Raw genomic sequence first — 20,403 nt, 5'->3', positions numbered from 1 at the left:
AGGACGGGGGGAGAAGGCAGCCAGGAGGACAGCAGAGAAGGGAGGGAGGACGGGGGGAGAAGGCAGCCAGGAGGACAGCAGAGAAGGAAGGGAGGACGGGAGGAGAAGGCAGTCAGGAGGACAGCAGAGAAGGGAGGACGGGGGGAGAAGGCGGTCAGGAGGACAGCAGAGAAGGGAGGGAGGACGGGGGGAGAAGGCAGCCAGGAGGACAGCAGAGAAGGAAGGGAGGACGGGAGGAGAAGGCAGTCAGGAGGACAGCAGAGAAGGGAGGACGGGAGGAGAAGGCAGTCAGGAGGACAGCAGAGAAGAAAGGGAGGACGGGAGGAGAAGGCAGTCAGGAGGACAGCAGAGAAGGGAGGACGGGAGGAGAAGGCAGTCAGGAAGACAGCAGAGAAGGGAGGGAGGACGGGAGGATAAGGCAGTCAGGAGGACAGCAGAGAAGGGAGGACGGGAGGAGAAGGCAGTCAGGAGGACAGCAGAGAAGGGAGGGAGGACGGGAGGAGAAGGCAGTCAGGAGGACAGCAGAGAAGGGAGGACGGGAGGAGAAGGCAGTCAGGAGGACAGCAGAGAAGGGAGGGAGGACGGGAGGAGAAGGCAGTCAGGAGGACAGCAGAGAAGGGAGGACGGGAGGAGAAGGCAGTCAGGAGGACAGCAGAGAAGGGAGGACGGGAGGAGAAGGCAGTCAGGAGGACAGCAGAGAAGAAAGGGAGGACGGGAGGAGAAGGCAGTCAGGAGGACAGCAGAGAAGGGAGGACGGGAGGAGAAGGCAGTCAGGAGGACAGCAGAGAAGGGAGGGAGGACGGGAGGAGAAGGCAGTCAGGAGGACAGCAGAGAAGGGAGGACGGGAGGAGAAGGCAGTCAGGAGGACAGCAGAGAAGGGAGGGAGGACGGGAGGAGAAGGCGGTCAGGAGGACAGCAGAGAAGGGAGGGAGGACGGGAGGAGAAGGCAGTCAGGAGGACAGCAGAGAAGGGAGGACGGGAGGAGAAGGCAGTCAGGAGGACAGCAGAGAAGGGAGGGAGGACGGGAGGAGAAGGCGGTCAGGAGGACAGCAGAGAAGGGAGGGAGGACGGGAGGAGAAGGCGGTCAGGAGGACAGCAGAGAAGGGAGGGAGGACGGGAGGAGAAGGCAGTCAGGAGGACAGCAGAGAAGGGAGGGAGGACGGGAGGAGAAGGCAGTCAGGAGGACAGCAGAGAAGGGAGGACGGGAGGAGAAGGCAGTCAGGAGGACAGCAGAGAAGGGAGGGAGGACGGGAGGAGAAGGCAGTCAGGAGGACAGCAGAGAAGGGAGGGAGGACGGGAGGAGAAGGCAGTCAGGAGGACAGCAGAGAAGCCTAAGAGCACAGGGAAACACATGTGAGCAATGGCTATTTTCATATTTTAGTGACAATTTCATAGATGTACACATATGCCAAAACTCATCCTACTGCAGTTTAAACATGTGTATTTTATTATGTACAATTATATTTCAATTAAAAAGCTTCTGTTCCAGAAAACACAATAAAAATTGCTAATAATCTTTAAAAACAGATAAATCAAATATCCCACTACAATAGACTCTCTAAAGTTCTTTTCAATTACTTCCCTGTATCTTTCCTGCCTTCTGGAATCAAGCTTCGTGACTGCCACTCATATACACTGCCTTCAGTTTGAGGTTACTTGTCTCGTACAAACTGTTCTTCTTCTGTTAGTTGAGCTTCCCTGAAGGATTATTCCTGGGCCTCTTGGAACTAACTCTTCCTTCAACAATGAATTAGATATTACATTGGTGCAAAAGGAATTGCAGGTTTGGATTGTGAATTTCAAATAATTATAACTAGGTTTAAAACACAACTTTATTAATCAAAATATGAACCATTACAAATTAATATATTTTTGCCAATAAGAAATAACTTTATTTACTCCTTTAGACCTATGCTTTGGAATTAAGACAAACTCTTAGAAAGCCACTCCTCATCCTATGGGTTACGAAGTGTTCTCACTGTAAAACACTGTCAAGGTACTTGAAGTGGTAGTCAGTTGACAGGAGGGCAAGTGAACATGGTGGAAGAGGCAAAAGTCAACGACTGAAGCATGCACTGTGCAGCTTGCAGTCTAGGTTTGTCCTGGAGAAGGCCTTTTCTGAACACTGACCAATGCCAGCTGTGGGTGCTACAGCTTCTGGTGCACATGTTTTGCTGAGCATGCTTCTCAGATGTAGTGGTTTGACCAGAATTCAGTTGGTAGTGGATCAGACTAGCAGCAGACCACCCAACTGTGACCACGACCTTTTTTTTTTTAATTTTAATTTTTAATTTTTTAATTTTCTGGAGCTGAGGACCCAGGGCCTTGTGCTTGCTAGGCAAGCGCTCTACCACTGAGCTAAATCCTCAACCCCAGACAACGACCTTCTTATGGTACAAGTTTGGCTCTGGGAAGTACTTTGGATTCTCCTTAGTCCAACCACTGAGCTAGTCATCAGCAATTGTCATATTTAATCCATTTTTCTGTCAGATGTCACAATCCGATCAAGAAATGGTTCATCACTGTTGTAAAGAATAAGAGAGACACCAATTCAAAACATTTTTTCTAAAAAATGTTTGATCGGCTCATGAGGAATCCAATTACCAAGCTTTTCTGCCTTTCCAATTTGCTTCGAATGTCAAATGACCATGAATGGTCCACACTGAGTTCTCTGGCAACTTCTCCGCAGTTGTAAGAGGATCAGTTTCCATGACTGCTTTCCATGAATCATTGTCAACTTCTGATGGCCAGGCACACTACTCCTCAATTTCAGGGCTCTCAATCCCTTTGAAAACTTTATTGAACCACCACTACACTATATATTCATTAGCAGTTCATGGGCCAAATGCTCTGTTGAAATTGTCTCTGCTGCCATTGACCCATTTTATACTTGAACAAAAAAATCGTTTACAGATGGCTTAACAGGTAGCTGGAACCCATGTAAAAAGAAGACCTACACAAAGCTGTAGTTTAACCTCCACACATGCACCACAGCACACACACAGTAACTGTGGTAGTTTGAATGTAATTGCCATAAGCTCACAGGGAGTGGCGATATTAGAAGGTGTGGCTTTGTTGGAGTAGGTATGGCCTTTTGGGAGGAAATGTGTCACTATGGAGGCGGGCTTTGAGGTCTCATATATGCTCAAGCACACCAGTGTCTCAGTTCACTTCCTGTTGCCTGCTGATGAAGATGTACAACTCTCAGCTACCTTTCTAGCACCATGTCTGCCTGCGTGCTGCCTTGCTTCCCACCAGGAACATAATGGACTAAACCTCTGAACTGTAAGCCAGCCCCAGTTAAATGTTTTCCTTTGTAAGAGTTGCTGTGGTCATGGTGTCTCTTCACAGCAATAGCAACCCTAAGACAGACATAAACAACTAAAATGTTAAAATTCACTCCAATTTGCTTTTTGTCTTCAGCATTTCCGTAATAGAAATCTATAATAAACAGTAATGTCACTAGCAAAAGGCATACAGTAAGAAATGCATATTAAAATGATTTACAACATAACCATGTGTTAAGAATATCAAATGACAAATTTCCACAATGCAAAACTACAGTACTTTTGCAACAACCAAACAGTTCTTCAGGTGCCTCACAGTTTACAGGAGTAGTCTCATCTTAAGCCAATTCTGAAAACCAGACTCCTGCAAACTACATAATTTTAGTGTGCCCATTTCACAGGTAGAAAAACTGAAATTGACAGGGCACATATATGTAAGTTGCACAAGAGCCATAGAATAAACAGACAAAACTGAGCCAATGACAAGTCTATATGCACCAGGCACCTCCCTCACCCTCTGCCATCCTGCCACTCTATTCCTCAGCTATCATCTACCTTCAACAGTGTCTAACTCCTACTTTTAACCTACCCTGATGTATGTCTACAAAAGCTTTCCAGAAAGGTACTAAAAATAACCAGCAGAAACCAAATTAGACATGGCTCCAGCAGATTTCCACTCCAAGTGTCCCTGTGCAGTGGTGCTAGAGTTCCAGACCAGGACCTACACTCACAAGCTTCATGCTATCTTCTGCTTTCCCTCTCCTTAGTTCCTCTTGCAATTGGGGAGCATTTCAGTAGAGCAATGGATGGATGGGAGGGGACTGCAAGGAGAGAATGGAGGGGAAACTGCAGTTGGGATGTAATATATGAGAGAATTTAAAAAAAAGTGGTTGTGGTGGTTTGAAAGAAAATATCACCCAGGGAGTGGTACTATTAGGAGGTATGGCCTTGTTGGAGTAGGTGAGTTCTTGTTGGAGGAAGTGTGTCACTGTGGAGGTAGGCTTTGAGGTCTCATATATGCTCAAAATACCACCCAGTATCACAGACCACTTCCTGTTGCCTGCAAGCCAAGAAGCAGGACCCTCAGCTACTTCTCCAGCACCATGTCTGTCTGTGAAGAGGCCAAACGTAACATTAGTGCAGCCATGACAGGCTGCAGACTAACAATACTGGCACTAGGCCTCACCATTACAATAACCAGGAAAAGCAACAAACTGAACACTGTGGGAGACCAATCAGAATTGAGACAAACAAATACTAAATGATCTGGAACATAAAGGATAGCTTACATCACTTGTATATAAGTTGCCAATTTCCTTGCAGCAACACCACTACCAATCCCTGTTTGACAAAACTTCTGTTACTTCACCCCTGCCCAATCAGGAGTTCAACACCCATCTGAATCTGCAATTTCCTGATCCCTCCATCCTTTACTCCTTAAAAACCCTGCCTCAACTGAGCTCGATGCTCTCCCTGATCCAACTGCTGTTAGAATGAACAAGCTTGAGCTTGCAATAAAGGCTCTTTGCTTTTGCATATGAACTCGGACTCCTGGTGATCTCTGGGGGGCTCATGACTCTGGCATAACACATGCACACCACCATGTCATACCATGATGATAATGGACTAAACCTCTGACTGTAAGCCACCCCAATTAAATGTTTTTCCTTTGTAAGAGTTGCCGTGGTCATGGTGTCTCTTCACAGCAATAGAAACCCTAAGGCAGAAGTTGGTATCAGGGACTAGAGTACTGCTGTGATAGGCCTGACCATGCTTTTGTTTGAAGGAATATGGACCATGGGAGTATGGATTAGAAAAGCAGTTGAACACTTTAAGTGCTGCTTAATGGTCCATACTAGTAGGAACATGGAAAACAGGGTGCTAAGAGTGAATTGAACTGTGGGGTACTGGCTCCGGAGGTTTCAGAAGAATTTTATTATGCTGTCTAGAGATCACTCTTGTGGTACTTTGATGAGGAAAGTGGCTGCTTTTTGCCCTTGTCCGAAGAGTCTGCCTGAGGTTAAAGTGAAGAGTTTTGGATTAATTCCATTGGCAGAGGAAATCTCAAAACAGCCTAATATAGACTCTGTCGTGTGGTTATTAGTGGTAACTCTAGTGAAGATTTATAACTCAAAGGAGCAAGCTGAGCAAGGTAAATTACAAAATGTAAAATTTAAGGAGAAAATGAGCACCAAAAAAATGGAATGGAGCTAAGTCCTGTGTTCAAGGAGATAAACAGCTTAATAAATGGAATAAAGGGAGTGGTAACCTCAGGGCAAGATCCCACCAGCTAAATTTCCAAATGTATGAACAAATTAAAGAGAACTTTAGAGCCAGGTGTGGTGGTGCAGGCCTTTAATCCCAGCACTCAGAAGGTAGAGGATGGTGGCTATCTGAGTTTGAGGCCAGCCTGGTCTACAGAGGAAATTCAGAACAGCCAAGCTTAGGTAGTGAAGGAAATTACTAAAAACAGAAAGCTGGGGAAGATGTAATTGAATGAGGGGGCATCCATATTCCAGCCCCAGGAAGCAGCAGAATTTGGCAGCTTCAGCCACTTGGTTCTGGCTTTAGAGTCAAGGATAAAAGGCAGGCATTATGGAATCCCCAACTGCGACTAAAGAAAGCCACCAAGGCCAGGAACGTGTAGAGGTATCCCTGAATGGAGGCCTAGAGAGACTATTGGGTGAAGCTATGAAGTTGAAGCCTGGACTGCCTTGGAGACCCCAAGATGTTAGAGATGCTAGAGGCATGGGATACCTGCTAAGGAAAGCTGCTAACAAGGGGTGAAACCAGCCCAAGAAAGAAGTGTATTGCAGTCAACAAAGCTGAAATGAGCTGGAGATCTGAAGAGTATTTTGACATCAGACATGGAGATACAGAGTTTGGAGTTTGCCCACCTGGTTTTCAGTCTTGCTTTGGTCAAGTATTTCCTCACTATACTCCCTTCCCTACATTTTGGAATGGTAATGTATATCCTGTGACACTATATGTTGGAAGTATGTGATTTGGTTTTTTTATTTTGATTTTATGGGAGATTACAGTTAAGAGATTGCATAAGTCTCAGAAGCAACTTTATACTTTGGACTTTTAAACATTGTTGAGACTATATAATAGACTATGGGGACTTTTGAAGTTGGACTAAATGCATTTTTGCATTATGATATGGCTATAAGTCTTTGAGAGGGGCCAGGGAGTGAAATATGGTGATGGTGGTTTGAAAGAAAATGCGCCCCAAAGGGAGTGGCACTATTAGGAGGTATGGCCTTTTTGGAGTATGTGTGGTCTTATTGGAGGAAGTGTGTCACTGTGGAGGTAGGCTTTGAGGTCTCATATATGCTCAAAATACCGCCTAGTGTCACAGACCACTTCCTGTTGCCTGCAAGCCAAGAAGTAGGACCCTCAGCTACTTCTCCAGTACCATGTCTGCACACCACTACATCACACCATGATGATAATGGACTAATCCTTTGAAAATGTAAGCCACCCCAATTCAATGTTTTTCCTTTATAAGAGTTGCCATGGTCATGGTGTGTGTCTCTTCACAGCAATAAAAACCCTAACTAAGCCGGGCGGTGGTGGCGCACGCCTTTAATCCCAGCACTCGGGAGGCAGAGCCAGGCGGATCTCTGTGAGTTCGAGGCCAGCCTGGACTACCAAGTGAGTTCCAGGAAAGGCGCAAAGCTACACAGAGAAACCCTGTCTCGAAAAACAAAAAAAAAAAAAAAAAAACAAAAAACCAACCCTAACTAAGACAGAAGTCTTGCCCAAAAAAGAGGCTTGACCTTTGCCCTCAGTTTCTGGTAGATAATCTATGTCATAGCTGACAGGAGTTATTTTTTAGGACAAGCACTGACCATACTTGGTAGTCATAATTTCAGGGTTTTGGTTTAAGGTGATGATTTTGGGTCACAGGTTACCAGTGGAACTAGAAATTATCTGTCATGTCTAATTAATGAAGTTTGAATAAATACTGTGGATACTAAAGAGTAGGTGAGCCTTCCCACCTTGCAGTGGTACACGTAACAACATGGATGCCAGGAGAACATCCTATCCTGAGAACAAAAGATGTATTTTAGAACCTTCATAGATTATCCTCTATATCCTCCCTTTAGCCAATTTTAATCTGTATTCTTTCCCTATAATGAATCACAATTATGAATTTGATAGCTTTTGATGAACTCAGTGAGCCCTACTGATGAACTGCCATACCTTGGGGGGGGGGGGGGTTGTGGGAAATCCCTGAATTTGCTGTTGGTGCCAAAAGGAATTTTATGGACTTAAACCACAGTCTTAAACCACAGTCTGGCCAACTCCAGGTGCATACCAATTTACTTATACTCATCAAGTTCTACCAAGTTTCTCTGTAAAGATTCCACTAATACTCAAACATAGTGCAATTAAGTAAAAATCTCCAGAGGCTGCTTAGGAATGAGTGGAAAGTAAGTAATGCAGGGTAAGTCACTGGTCCCATGAAGTGGGCACAAGCTTTAGAATCTGACACGCATTTACTGAGTGACCAAAGCTTTCCTAAGTCTCACTAGTAGAACTACAGACAGAAAACATCTGAAGCAACTATGTCGATTAAGATAGAAAGGGAAAGTATTCCAGTGACTGCCACACTTCAGCCTAACAACTACCTTTCCCAAATCACTTTTCATCACACTAACATTGTTTATTTCTCAGTCACAACTAGAACATCCAGCCTAGGTGGAGATTAAAAAGAATAGCTGACAGTCTTTGACTCCAGAACCATTCAGAGAGCAAATCACTCAGAGTCCACTAAGCTTTTTCCAGTATCATTGTCAGGCTACTTATCCCATTCTGTCTTTCCTCGTTGTGCCCCTCCACCTGGCTGCCTCCTCAGAGATGACCAGGGTCCATTTCTTCTTTGGAGACAGAGTACACCCTAACTCACTGGCTCCCAACTAGCGTGCTTGTGATTGAACCGACTGTGGGAATGATGCCTTCCAGGAAGCCAGGGCATGGATTCAAGGATAAAAGCACAGATGGCCAGTCCACACTGTGGACATTTATGTCAATGAGCCACATAATTAATTACCAAGTGTGAAAAAGACACTGAAGCAATGCCCTAAAAATAGCACTTTAATGTACATTTCTGGGAATGATTGGACCAGTTTAGGCATCAACATCTAAGTTTTTCTAATATTGAACTTGGGTATGAAGAAGGCTTCCAGGACTTGGCAATTTATCAGGCACCATCTTTCCAAGTCCAAAAAAGTTCCAAAGTTCTTCCATACCTTCTAATTTACCCAAGACATGCCTGCACTATGTATATGATTGTCTATTTATGATTCACAGTAGGTTCTTGCTGTAAAAATTCCCCACAGGACAGATTTACTAAAGTGATAATAATTCTGGCCTGGGAACCCTTAAACAAACAAACAAATAAACAACAAAAAAGGGTTAAGTCAAAACACCAAGTGTTGGTCTATTTCCTAGATGGAAATACCCTAGAAGAAGTAATAAAGCAGTAAGTTCATGTGACCAGAGGATTCTTATAAGTCTACAAGGGGAACATGACACTTAGACACACTGTCATCAAGTTAAGACTCTGCTACTAAGGTCATCTGTCATCCACAACCTCCCCTGAGCACTTTCTTTTCAAATCAGTCTTAGGATCCAGGAACAGGCTTTCGCAGTGTATCAAGGTCTTCCACAATTCTTTGCTTTGCCCTTTACGCCTCTGCAGCCTTCCTTTCCTCTTTACCTGGGCAGCTACAGTTCCTACAAGTCCCACGTTCCAGAGACTAAAAGGCAGTTGTTCGCTCAGAGGTGTTCGTACCAGCAGTAGGAACCAAGTAACAAGTGGAGGTTCCCCTCCGCATACGCGATGGACTGCCTGTCTGTGCTCCCGCGATATCCCGCGACTAATTCTACCATAACAGTTTTCACGTGTGCGGTAAATTACCGCGCGCTCTAAAAGGACAAGGGTGGTAGTGGATGTCGCCCTGCATCCCCAGAACGTTCCGCCACAGAACACACACAGTGGGGGAGGCTCAGCAGACGTCAGTGGGACGAAGACCCACAGAGTGCCGGAGCCACTGGGCAGAAGCCACCGCATCCCTCGGGCGCAGCCCGCGCCCTGCCCCGAGGCTCCTCCAATGAGGCTGCGCGCTCCCGGCCGCGCCGCGCCCCGACCCGCCCGCCCGCCTCCGGCCAATGACAGCCCTCTAGCCGCGCTCCCGCGCTCCCGCCGCCCCGGCCTCCGAGTTCAGGCTCCCCGGGAGGGCGCGGACCGCGGGCTGAGCGTGAGGGCCGGATGGCTGCCCCTCGGTCCCGGCTCCCACCTGCCCGGACGCTGCTGCAGCCGTGCCGACGAGGGCGGACTCGGCGGCCGAGCGTAGCCCGCTCTTCTGAGCCCGCCGCCCCACCGTCCCCGGGCCAGGGGCTGTGCTCGGGGTCGTGGCCTGGGATCCCACCACCACCACCACCGCGGCCCGCCGCCGGCGCTCCAGGCCCGCAGCCCGGCGCACTGACCTGAAAGTGCAGCGCCATCTTCCCGGAGCGGCGCGGGCCGCGCGGCCCTAGGGCCGACGGGAGGGGGAGCGAGGGCGCCGCGCGAGCCCGACCGCCGCGGGATCCCCACGCAGCTCGCTCCCTGTGCTCGGCGCGCTCCGCCTGGAGCCGGGAGCGGGAGTGGGCGGGGCTGGCGGGGCGGAGGGGGCGTGCCCTCAAGGGCGCCCACGCCCAACTGCCGGTGCGCTCCTGTTGCAACCGCTGCCTCCTCAGGGCTGAGCCTCTGACCTCTGCCCTTTAACCCACCACCGCGACCCAACTGTCCGCCATGGCTGCCGACTTTTTTTTTTTTTTTTGAAGACCCGGTCTCACCTGCCCGGCCTGTAACTATGTGGCCCAGGCTGGCCTCGAACTTGCAGTCATCTTCATGTCCATATAGGCATATAGGTGTGTGCCAGGGCTTGCTACCATAGAGGGACCAAAGCGACCTCTCAGCAGTGGAGAATACCCACAAGCTCACAACTGCCTGCAGCTCCGTCTTGTGGAGATCCAGCTGCTTTAGCGGATTCCTGCATCACTTGTATACATATAATAAGTAAATCTTAAATCTGCCACAGACTATCTTGATTCCTGACAGGACTCTGAAACAAATACATCACCCATGGGTCCCAAGTCCCACAACTCCACAGATGTTCTTGTCCTGTAATACACTGACAGCCTTTGACCCCCATATTCAACTCCTGTCCCCCAGTGCCCAGCTCCCATTGTTTCTTTAAAATTTGTAAACTTTACTGAGTTAAAATTAAACTGACAGTATATATGGCATTAAATTGTAAAACTCTGGTTTGCCTGTAACTCCTTGTCAGTTTTATATGAACTTGTATTTTACACCAAATTATTCCATTGGGGTAAGTTATTAGAACAGAGATGGGATCAGAGTCACTCATTCCTGGTCACTTTCTCCAGAGTTCAACACTTGCATTTTGGGGCATTGTCTTTTGTATTTAAAGGGAAATTTTCCTTAAATATTTCTTACAGTTTGTTTATATTGACAACAAGTTCGCTCAGTTTTTGTTAATTTGAAAGCATTTTTATCTCATCAATTTTAAAGGTAGTCTTGCTGGGTATAAAATTCCATATTAGTCTTTTAATTTTTTTTTTAAAGCTTCTGACATTTTAAAGAAGACCTTCCAGTGTCTTCTGGTTGTCATTATTCCATTTCAGGAGTCAGCCACCAATCTGATTATTGCATCTTTGAAGATAATATGCTCTAATACTTGAAGTTTTTTTTCTTTCTCTTTGCTCTTGACCAGTTTGCGTTTGTCACTCAATCTATGGGTTATATTCATTCTGCTTGAAATTCACAGTTTCTCTTATGTGAAATTTTTCATCAGCCTTTGAAAAATATTGACCAGTATTTCTCTTAAATACTCTTCTGTCCTCCCTCCTTTCATTCTGTAACTCCAAGTCCATGTATGTTAAAACTTTTTGATGTATTCTTCATGCCTCCTGCACTCTTGTCTGTATTTCTTGTGTGTGCTTGTACACACAAGCTTAAAACTGAATATTTTCTACTGGCCTGTTGCCTTCTTGGTAGAAATTCAATTCTGCTATGTCTAAACTGCTGTATAGCCCCTTTTAAATTAATCACTTATAACAGTTTCAATTCCAAATTTTTTATTTGGCTCCTTGTACTTTTTAAAGTTCCAAGTCTCTGATCAAATTTTTTTTCTTTTCTCTATTTTATTTTAATTTTGGTTTTGGTTTTTCAAGACAGGGTTCTCTGTGTAGTCTTGTCTGTCCTGGAACTCACTGTAGACCAGGCTGGCCTCAAACTCAGAGATCTGCCTGCATCTGCCTTCTATGTGCTGGGATTAAAGGCATGTGCCACCACTACCCAGCTGGTTTTGGTGTTTTTGGTGTTGTGTAGCCCTGGTTGTCCTGGAACTTGCTCTGTAAACTGGAATGGCCTTGAACACACAAGAGATCCTCCTGCCTCTGCCTCCCCAGTGCTGGGATTAAAGGTGTGCACACCACCACCCTCTATTTCTTAATATTTTGATCATATTTAAAGTTCTTATACAGTAACTCCAATCTCAACCATCTGAGTCATTCCATTTTTGTTATCTGGCTCTGTTCTATGTGTTAGCTATTCCTCTAGCCTAATGTCTTGTCTAATTCAGATAGTATGAAAGAAAAATTATAGAGGCTTGGAGCTATATCAACATTCTCCATCTTTATTTTACTAGGCAAATAAGAGCAGATCTCACCTTCATCCTAGTACTGCTCTTTTTAAGGCAGTCTGACGCAGATTTACTTCAACTTGTCCTTACTCTCAGGCTATGACCTTTGCCAGGTCTTATAACATGTTCTGGGGTGTTTGTTTACCTTGTAGAGCCTGGAGGCAATCTCCCAGCATTGTACATCTGCTAAAAGCTTCCTTCCACTCTTCAGGAAACAGCACTGTGCAGCTGCTAAAAGCTTCCTTCCACTCTTCAGGAAACAGCACTGTGCAGCTGCTAAAAGCTTCCTTCCATTCTTCAGGAAACAGCACTGTGCAGCTAGCTGCTAAAAGCTTCCACTCCTCAGGTGCTGCAGCAACAGTGGCTTTCCTGCAGTCTCTTCCTTTGCACATGTGTCTTAGGAGTTAACTGATGATTGGCAGGCACTTTGTAAACAGATTTTGAAGTTCACATCTCTGTACTTTTTCTCTCTCTAGAATTTTGTGCCTCAAATCCCAGAAGCCCTTGTTCCCCACCTCCAACATCTATCCACTCTTAGCATATTGACATGACTGCTTGCTATTTGTCTCTGTTACTTCTTGCTACTACTTAAAAAATGCTCAGGAGGAGGCAGGAACGGTGCTTTTATTCTCTCAATGACTATGGCCAATTAAGCTCTGTTCTCATCGGTGGTTCCCTAGTGTCTTAAATAGTTAAATATAATCTTTTTACTTGTCTGGTGTAGCATGTGTACGTGTAAAGGTGTTATAGTTGTTGTTAAATGTATATTCGTATTTGTTTATGTCTTTTTAGCATATAAAACAAAATATGTACACAATTTGTCCCAATTTGTAATTGTCACATTTCTATAGTTGTTTTCAGTGACAGATCTAATCCAAGGCACATCATTATTACTAGATTGTTGCAACTTCCACTCTTGACCCTGGGTTTTCATATTTTTTCCATAGTCTATGAATCCTTATACCTGCCGCTCAACTTCTAAACCTTGATATTTTTTAGTACGCTCATCCTTCTGGTTTTTTGGTTGTTGTTGTGTTTTTTTTTTTAAGACTTATTTATTGGTGGTGGGGAGAGCATTCACATGTGGAGGTCAGAGGTCACCTTTTCAGGAGTCACGTCTCACCTTATTTTTCTTTTGAAGCAGGCTCTCTCTTACAGTTTCTGTTGCTGGACTCAGTATGTGAGCTTCCTAGGGATTATCCTTTCTTTTTCTAGTTTTCATCCTTGTTTCTCCAAGTCTCTTACTGCTATTTCCTAAGTTCCATTTCCACGTCTGAGGTTTTTGATATCCAATCTCAACTATGATTCTCACGTTTCTAACACTTAACTTCATATCCCAGACACAATCTTACCTCCCTATCACGTATGCTATATAATATCCCATTATAATTGCCTACTGCCTTTGCCTAACTTCTTGATCCTAAACACCTTTTAAAACTATTTCTTTTTTGTTTGTTTGTTTGTTTGTTTTTTGTTTTTCGAGACAGGGTTTCTCTCTGTAGCTTTAGTGCCTGTCCTGGATCTCACTCTGTAGACCAGGCTGGCCTCGAACTCACAGAGATACATCTGGCTCTGCCTCCCAAGTACTGGGATTAAAGGTGTGTGCCACCACCCCGGGCCAAAACTATTTCTTTAAAGTTTTAGAAATTTTAGCTTCAGTTTTAGGCTCTGGAAGGAGAAATGATTACGTGAACTTTGGGTACTTCCTGTTTTTTCTCATCTCCAGAGGAGAGATGACATAAATATAGACATGTAAAACAAACAGTAGGGGATGCTGGTTATCTTGTGAGTTCACCAGAAAGTCTAGAAACAGAAACCAGATTACTTTTTACCTTTAAATATGAGAGGCTGCTTAAGATTACTGTTTCAACGAACCCTCCCTTCTGTGATTGTCAGTCAACAAACTATGCAATTGACTCCATGTCTTTTGTCACTCAATAAAATTCAAGGTAGAATTATGTCACTATAGCTATTAGAATTAGTACAGAAGGTGCTCCAGGATGTCAGATAATCTGCTTCTACCACAGAATCCAATAAAAGGAAAAACATTAAAGCCCTTGGTAATTACAGGATTCTCTCCTATTATGCAAACTAGTCTTCCAGGTGGGTTTTCATCTTTGTGCTCTGTCAGGGAACATACTTTGTCAGAGTAGCATACTTCTGGCCCTTTAGGAAAGTCACCCGGTATCTCTAAGTTCTGATTTGTTATTTCTGAGATCAAACTGACAAGTCTGTAACACAAAGAATTTTATAAGCAATATCATATTGCTGTAGGTGATGACATGAGTTGAAGCAATAGAGGACAGTGTTTAGGAAAGCAAACTGTAAAGTCAACTAATGTGGATAGATCCGAATGCTGACTGAATGTATTAATTACTTATAACTATAGCTAAATACCTGATAACATAGTGATACACTGTGTCAAAATCAAAAAGAGGGAGAGGGACTTAATATATAACATTTGCCTGTCATACACAAGGCCCTAAGTGCAATTCCTAAGTATGGCATAAAACAAAAATCAGTAAATGTGTGTCATTCATTTTTACAAGACAGGCAATTTAACCAGCTAAGCGATGGAGGCTGCACAGTGTTGTTCATTTTTATAATGAGAAAAGTGCATATTATAATGAAAAATTCCCATGTGATCTGATTATGTCTCATTCATGTTCTTATTAAAGATGGGAACTATGTGAATCTGAGTGAAAGGCTAAACAGAAAAGATGAACATAACTCCTTATTGTTATTGCACAATGGTTTTGACTAAGCCATAGTACACATGCACACACACACCTTTAAAAAAATAATGTGTCTTTAAAGTGAAATGGAGTAGGTAAAATGTATAAATTCCAAGAGAGAATAGGTTAGAGAAAAAGTTATTATTGCAAAAATCTATATTATGCACAAATGTTTGCTCCCAGGAATAGACATACTAATTTTTCAAGAGTCTTATTTTAAAAGGATGTTATGAGATTAATTTAGATTATATCACTACATAATGACAATGATTGTTTTCAAAGCAAAATTAATTTGGAGTAAAACATAAATTTAGGTATGTAGTAAAACATACCTAAATGTATGTAATAATGTAGTAATATGTAAATGTAGTAATAGGTATATATATATCTATATATGTATGTATGTATATGTATATATACATATATATTGGGGGGGTTCCAGATGGGATTTCTCTGTGTAGCTTTGGTGCCTGTCCTGGATCTCGCTTTGTAGACCAGGCTGGACTCAAAGTCACAGAGATCCACCTGGCTCTGCCTTCCAAGTGCTGGGTTTAAAGGTGTGTGCTACCACCGACCAGCGTAATAGGTATATTTTTATATTATGTATTATATAAAATATATTACTCTGCATAATAGTCCTTGAATAGGCAAAAACATATCATTTCTTAGAAACTAAGGCCAACACTTTCTGCTGCTGCACTGATGTCTCAAATCTTCCGTGAGAATACCCAACTAACCAGGAAAGTCTCTTATGATAAGGAAAACAAAGGAGCCTGTGGTAGTTTGAATGTAATTGCCCCCATAAACTCATAGAGAGTGGCACTATTAGGAGTTGGGGCCTTGTTGAAGTAGGAGTGGCCTTGTTGGAGGAAGTGTGTCATCATGGGGCGGGCTTTGAGGTCTCCTATGCTCAAGCAATGTCTAGTTCAGACCACTTCCTGTTGCCTGCAGTTCAAGATGTAGAACTTTCAGCTCCTTTCTTCAGTACCATGTCTGCCTGCACACCACCATGTCCCACCATGGTGATAATGACTAAACTTCTGAACTATAAGCCACCCCCATTAAATGTTTTCCTTTATAAGAGTTGCTGTGGTCATGGTGTCTCTTCACAGCAACAGAAACCACAATTAAGACAGAGCCCCAGAAAGGCAAATTCTCAGCATTTCTTTCTCTTTTCTTCTTCTGTTCCCCAGCTTTCCCCTCACAAGATGGACTGCCTGGCTGAAAACTATTTCTAAAAAGGCTCGCCAAGTTTGGCTTATACATGGGTTGAGCATACAGTTTCTTGTTAACCAAGGACACTTTTGATGGCAAAGTTGTTGGGTTGTGAACACCTAACTTGTTCTACTCCTAAAGCCCCAAGATAGGAGGAAGCAAGGTCCACACCAGTTGTAGCAAAAGCTTAGCTTGTGGCCCAATCATGGAAGAGATGTCTATATGAGGGCTGGGTCATCAAAAAAAAAAAAAAAAAAAAACGTTTTAACAGAGCAAGGAATACATCTACACATGAGAGTAGTCCTTGTTGGCGTGTCAGAGGCTAAGTGAGGGAGGAGAGTGTCTATAAGTGTTTTGGCCTATAGAGTTGGTATTCTTGTCAAGGTATAAACCCAGTGTGTCTGCAGAGCCCAGGAACTTGGATAAAAATGTAGAACAGAATTCTGAAGCCCAGTAGGTGTGAGAAGAGCATCTACACCGAAGTGAAAAGGAGCTAGCTGGTCCTAGGGCTTCAGAGACTGAAGCATGTAGGGAGGTGTTTGTGTGGAGGAAGCTCTAACAATGGATTTCAGGGTACAAGGAGGGCAAGATATCTATATATGGAATGACTTGACAGTGGAATTGGTAAATTGGTTACACACTGGGGTGCTATTTGGATAAACATACCCAAAGGTCCGTGTTTTAAATATTTGACCATCAGCATGATTGGAGATAGGGGTGGAACTATTAAATGAAGCTAATTGAAAGTCTTTCAGTCCTATGAGAGCATCCTCTTGAAGGAGACACTGGGACTCTGATCCTTCCTCTCTCTTCCCCATCTCTCTGTTCTCCCTCTTCCATGAAGTGTGCAGCTTCCTCAAGCCCCTACTCCTGCCATGATGGACTATGCCCTCACAGGCTTAAAGCAGCCATGGGCAGAACGCTCTTAGACTGTGAGTCTAAGTAAACTCTTCCCTTTTTATTTCCTCAGGTATTTTGTCAAGAGTGTCTGAAAGCTAACACATCCAAATTTATCCATTGTTGGTTTATCATAAAGCAGTGCCTGGGCATTATAAATACTTAGTGTATGTTCCTAAGAGTTAAGGATTTTCTAAGGTATATATATTAGATATTACATTCTAAGGTATATATATATTATATATATATATATATATATATATATCATACTTGTGCTGTAGGCCTAACTTTTTGCAATAACATCTAATAGCTAGGCAGTATTCAAATTTCTCCAATTAGTTCATATTTATCTGGTTTGTTTGAATCGAGAGCCAGACAAGCCTACCTATTACATTAGATGATAATTTTCAATTCTCTCTTAATTCATATCAGGTTTTCCTCCTGTTCTTACTTCCTTTGACAATAGACAAATGCATCTTTTGGAGAAATAAATACACTATTCAAATATCCTGAGTGTCATTTTTGGAAGATTGGATCCCTATGGTGTGTCATCCAGCACGTCTCTCTGGCCATTGTATTAATGTCATTGATATCTTTCTAAAAGCCCTCTTTATAGAAAAGCATAAATTATAAAAGAATATATATTATAAAAGCCTTATCTATATAAAGACATACATTAACATATATGGTATATTTCAGACCCATCTTCTTAGTCTGAGGAACTCACAAGTCACATTGAAAAGTTATGGATCGAGGGAGAGGAAGAACGTAGATGATTTCTGTAAACTGACTTGCTGAGCTTCAAAAGCACTAAGTGGTGGACTCTAATCAGTTAAAATATTAAAAAGTAAATCCTGCAAGGAAAACTTAGCCTCCTGAGCAATCATTAATGATGGACACGCCGCTGGTGTCAGGGGCTGTGGAATCACATGTATCGCTGTGGTTCTATCCCTCTGGACAATGTGACTCTTGTTTCTCCCTACTGAACACATTCATGATAACAAGTTAGAGCTAATTCAAGATTTTATTTTGAACATGTAGATTATAAGCAAAGACATTTTCTGCTGTGGAATAATGCTTCTGTACTCTGTGAATATGTATTACTCCCATTGGTTAATAAAAAAGCTGATTGGCCTATAGCAAGGCGGATTGAAGCTAGGCAGAAAAACCAAACTGAAAATGCTAAGGGGAAGAAGGACAGAATCGGAGAGATGCGAGCCAGCTGCCTAGGAAGCAAGACATGCTAGAGGGCAGATAAAGCCATGAGCCAAGTGGCAATACACAGATGAATAGAAATGGGTTAATTTAAATGTAAGAGCTACTTAGTAATAAGTCTGAGCTATTGGCGGAGCACTTGTAATTAATATAAGCCTCTATGTGTTTGTTTATTTGGGACCAGGTGGTCGGGACAGGAAAACTCTGCCTATAATTCTCCCCACCCAAACTATGCAAACCATTTAACTCTCTGGAGGCTTTGATTTTAGCACATTCTTCTCTGTGATGCTCTGCAAGCCCTGCTCAACTGTGTATACGGTCCTGAGGTTGTATTAGGATGGAAGGGTTGCTGATGAAGCCTTATTTCATTCTGAGAATGTGGTGATAATTTGTTTGTACTCTAACAAATAAAGCTTGACTGGAGATCAGAGTGCAGAGCTAGCCACTAGAGGCCAGGCAGTGGTGGCACATACTTTTAATCCCAGCACTTGGGATCTTATGCCTTTGATCCCAGTACTTGGTTTTCTTTCTTTTTTCTTTTTTGGATTTTTCAAGACAGAGTTTCCTCTGTGTTGTTTTGGTGCCTCTTCTGGATCTTGCTTTGTAGACCAGACTGGCCTCGAACTCAGAGATCCACCTGGCTCTGCCTCCCCAGTGCTGGGATTAAAGCCATACGCGACTACCGCCCCGCTGATCCCAGTATTTGAGAGACATACACCTTTAATCCTAGCACTTGGGAGGAGGAAACAGGCAGTGACATGGATGGGCAGAGAGAGGAAATGATAAGGCAGGGTAGAGACAGGAGCTCAGACTCTTTCAGTCTGAGGATTCGGTAGAGATAAGAAGTCTCTCTAGTGGCTGGCTCCTCTACTTCTCTGACCTTTCAGTATATTCCCCGATATTTGACTACAGATTTGTATTAAGACCAATAAGAATTCGCGCTACATGAGAATTGACTTTGTGTATCTTTGAATGTTCCCTTGTCAGAAAGAAATGTAGGAGGGGAAATGGCATGTGAAGTTAACTTTTGAAAACTAAGTGAAATGACCACGTCATAAGATATGTGTACGTTATAGTGTGAGGATGTGACAGCCAGCCCTAACCTCATGGCACTGTGTTTTGCCCACTCAGAAATCTCATCCCAGTCATTAGAGTGCTCCTACCTGAGTAATAATTTATGAAGGTCTCCTATGATGACTAGAGAGACTTAATACTGAGCCAGCCATCCCTTAAGGACTGTTGACCTTTTGCTCTGGAATGCCTGGGAGGCCTGCCCGTGAGATAAGAGTATGATAATGGACTGTGAACTATCAACAATTGCCTTTGCTTCTGTAAAACCTGCTTGTCAAGGTGGGCTGTGGTGGCACACACCTTTGACCCCAGCACTGGGGAGGCAGAAGCTGGAGGATCTCTGTAGATGAATTTCTAAATGGTCTTATTAAATAAAATACACAGAGCCAAATATAGGGGCGAAAGCCTTAGAGAGATCAGGGAAATAGGGAAAGCCACCATCCAACCTTACCTCACCAACTCTGCAGCTTCCAAATGTGAACAACTTCCTGTCTACCCACGCCTTTATTGCCTTGCTTTTCTACCCTCTCATTGGCCCTTAGCCCAGCTACCTCACTTCTTGTCACTGTCTGTCTGTACAGACCTCCAGGTCTCTATGGTCGATACTAGGATTAAAGGCGTGTGTCACCACGCTTGGCTCTGTTCCTTAGTATGGCCTTGAATACAGAGACCCTGCCTGCTAAGTGATCAGATTAAGGGTGTGTGCTACCTGACTTTGTTTACTTAAAATGGCTGACCTTTCCCCCTGATCTCCAGGTATGAAGGCCTAGACTTGACTTTACAGGCTCCATCTTAGGGAAAGGGCCACCATCTCAGACCACCTGCTGTACTCAGTTTCAGGAAGGACCTCAGGAATGTGCCATGACAACTCAAACCGATACAGAGCAGTATCCTCCTGCAGACATCCTGTCTGCAGTTTATGGCCTTTGAAGATATCTAGATAATCCTGCTGAGCAGTCCAGATAATCCTGTTTGGCGGGTTGTGGTTTCCCGCCAAAAGTCTAACCCAATGGTTTCAAATGTGGTTTTGCACCCAAAGTCTAGACCAATAGTTTCAAAAAAATCACCTTATGCCATACCGCTTCTACCCAATCCCAAGTTGCCAATTCCTGGCTTGTGGTTTTTCCCTATAAAAACTCTCTACACCTGAGCTCATGGCTGCCGCCACATTTCCTTCCATCTGCCTTACAGTGGTCCAGGTTGAACCTGAATAAAAGGACCCTTATGTGCTTGCATTGGAAACTGGCTCCTTGGCAGTCTCTG

At 43.7% G+C, this 20,403-nt stretch overlaps 1 protein-coding gene across 2 annotated transcripts in view; it reads right to left on the bottom strand.

Moving 5' to 3' along the window:
- The window catches only part of Ranbp17 (RAN binding protein 17), a 321,777-nt gene extending 311,856 nt beyond the window's left edge, over positions 1–9,921 (bottom strand). For both annotated transcript variants that reach the window (XM_059270225.1, XM_059270226.1), the window contains exon 1: positions 9,786–9,921. In XM_059270225.1, the coding sequence (XP_059126208.1) occupies positions 9,786–9,803 (18 nt within the window). In that variant the 5' untranslated portion in view covers positions 9,804–9,921. The remainder of the gene's footprint in view (positions 1–9,785) is intronic.
- Between the last annotated feature and the right edge of the window lie 10,482 nt (positions 9,922–20,403).

Source organism: Peromyscus eremicus, chromosome 8a (assembly GCF_949786415.1).
Source record: "Peromyscus eremicus chromosome 8a, PerEre_H2_v1, whole genome shotgun sequence".
Classification (NCBI taxonomy): domain Eukaryota; kingdom Metazoa; phylum Chordata; class Mammalia; order Rodentia; family Cricetidae; genus Peromyscus; species Peromyscus eremicus.
The sequence above is the reverse complement of the archived record's forward strand: the minus strand, read 5'-3'. Positions and strand labels throughout refer to the sequence as shown.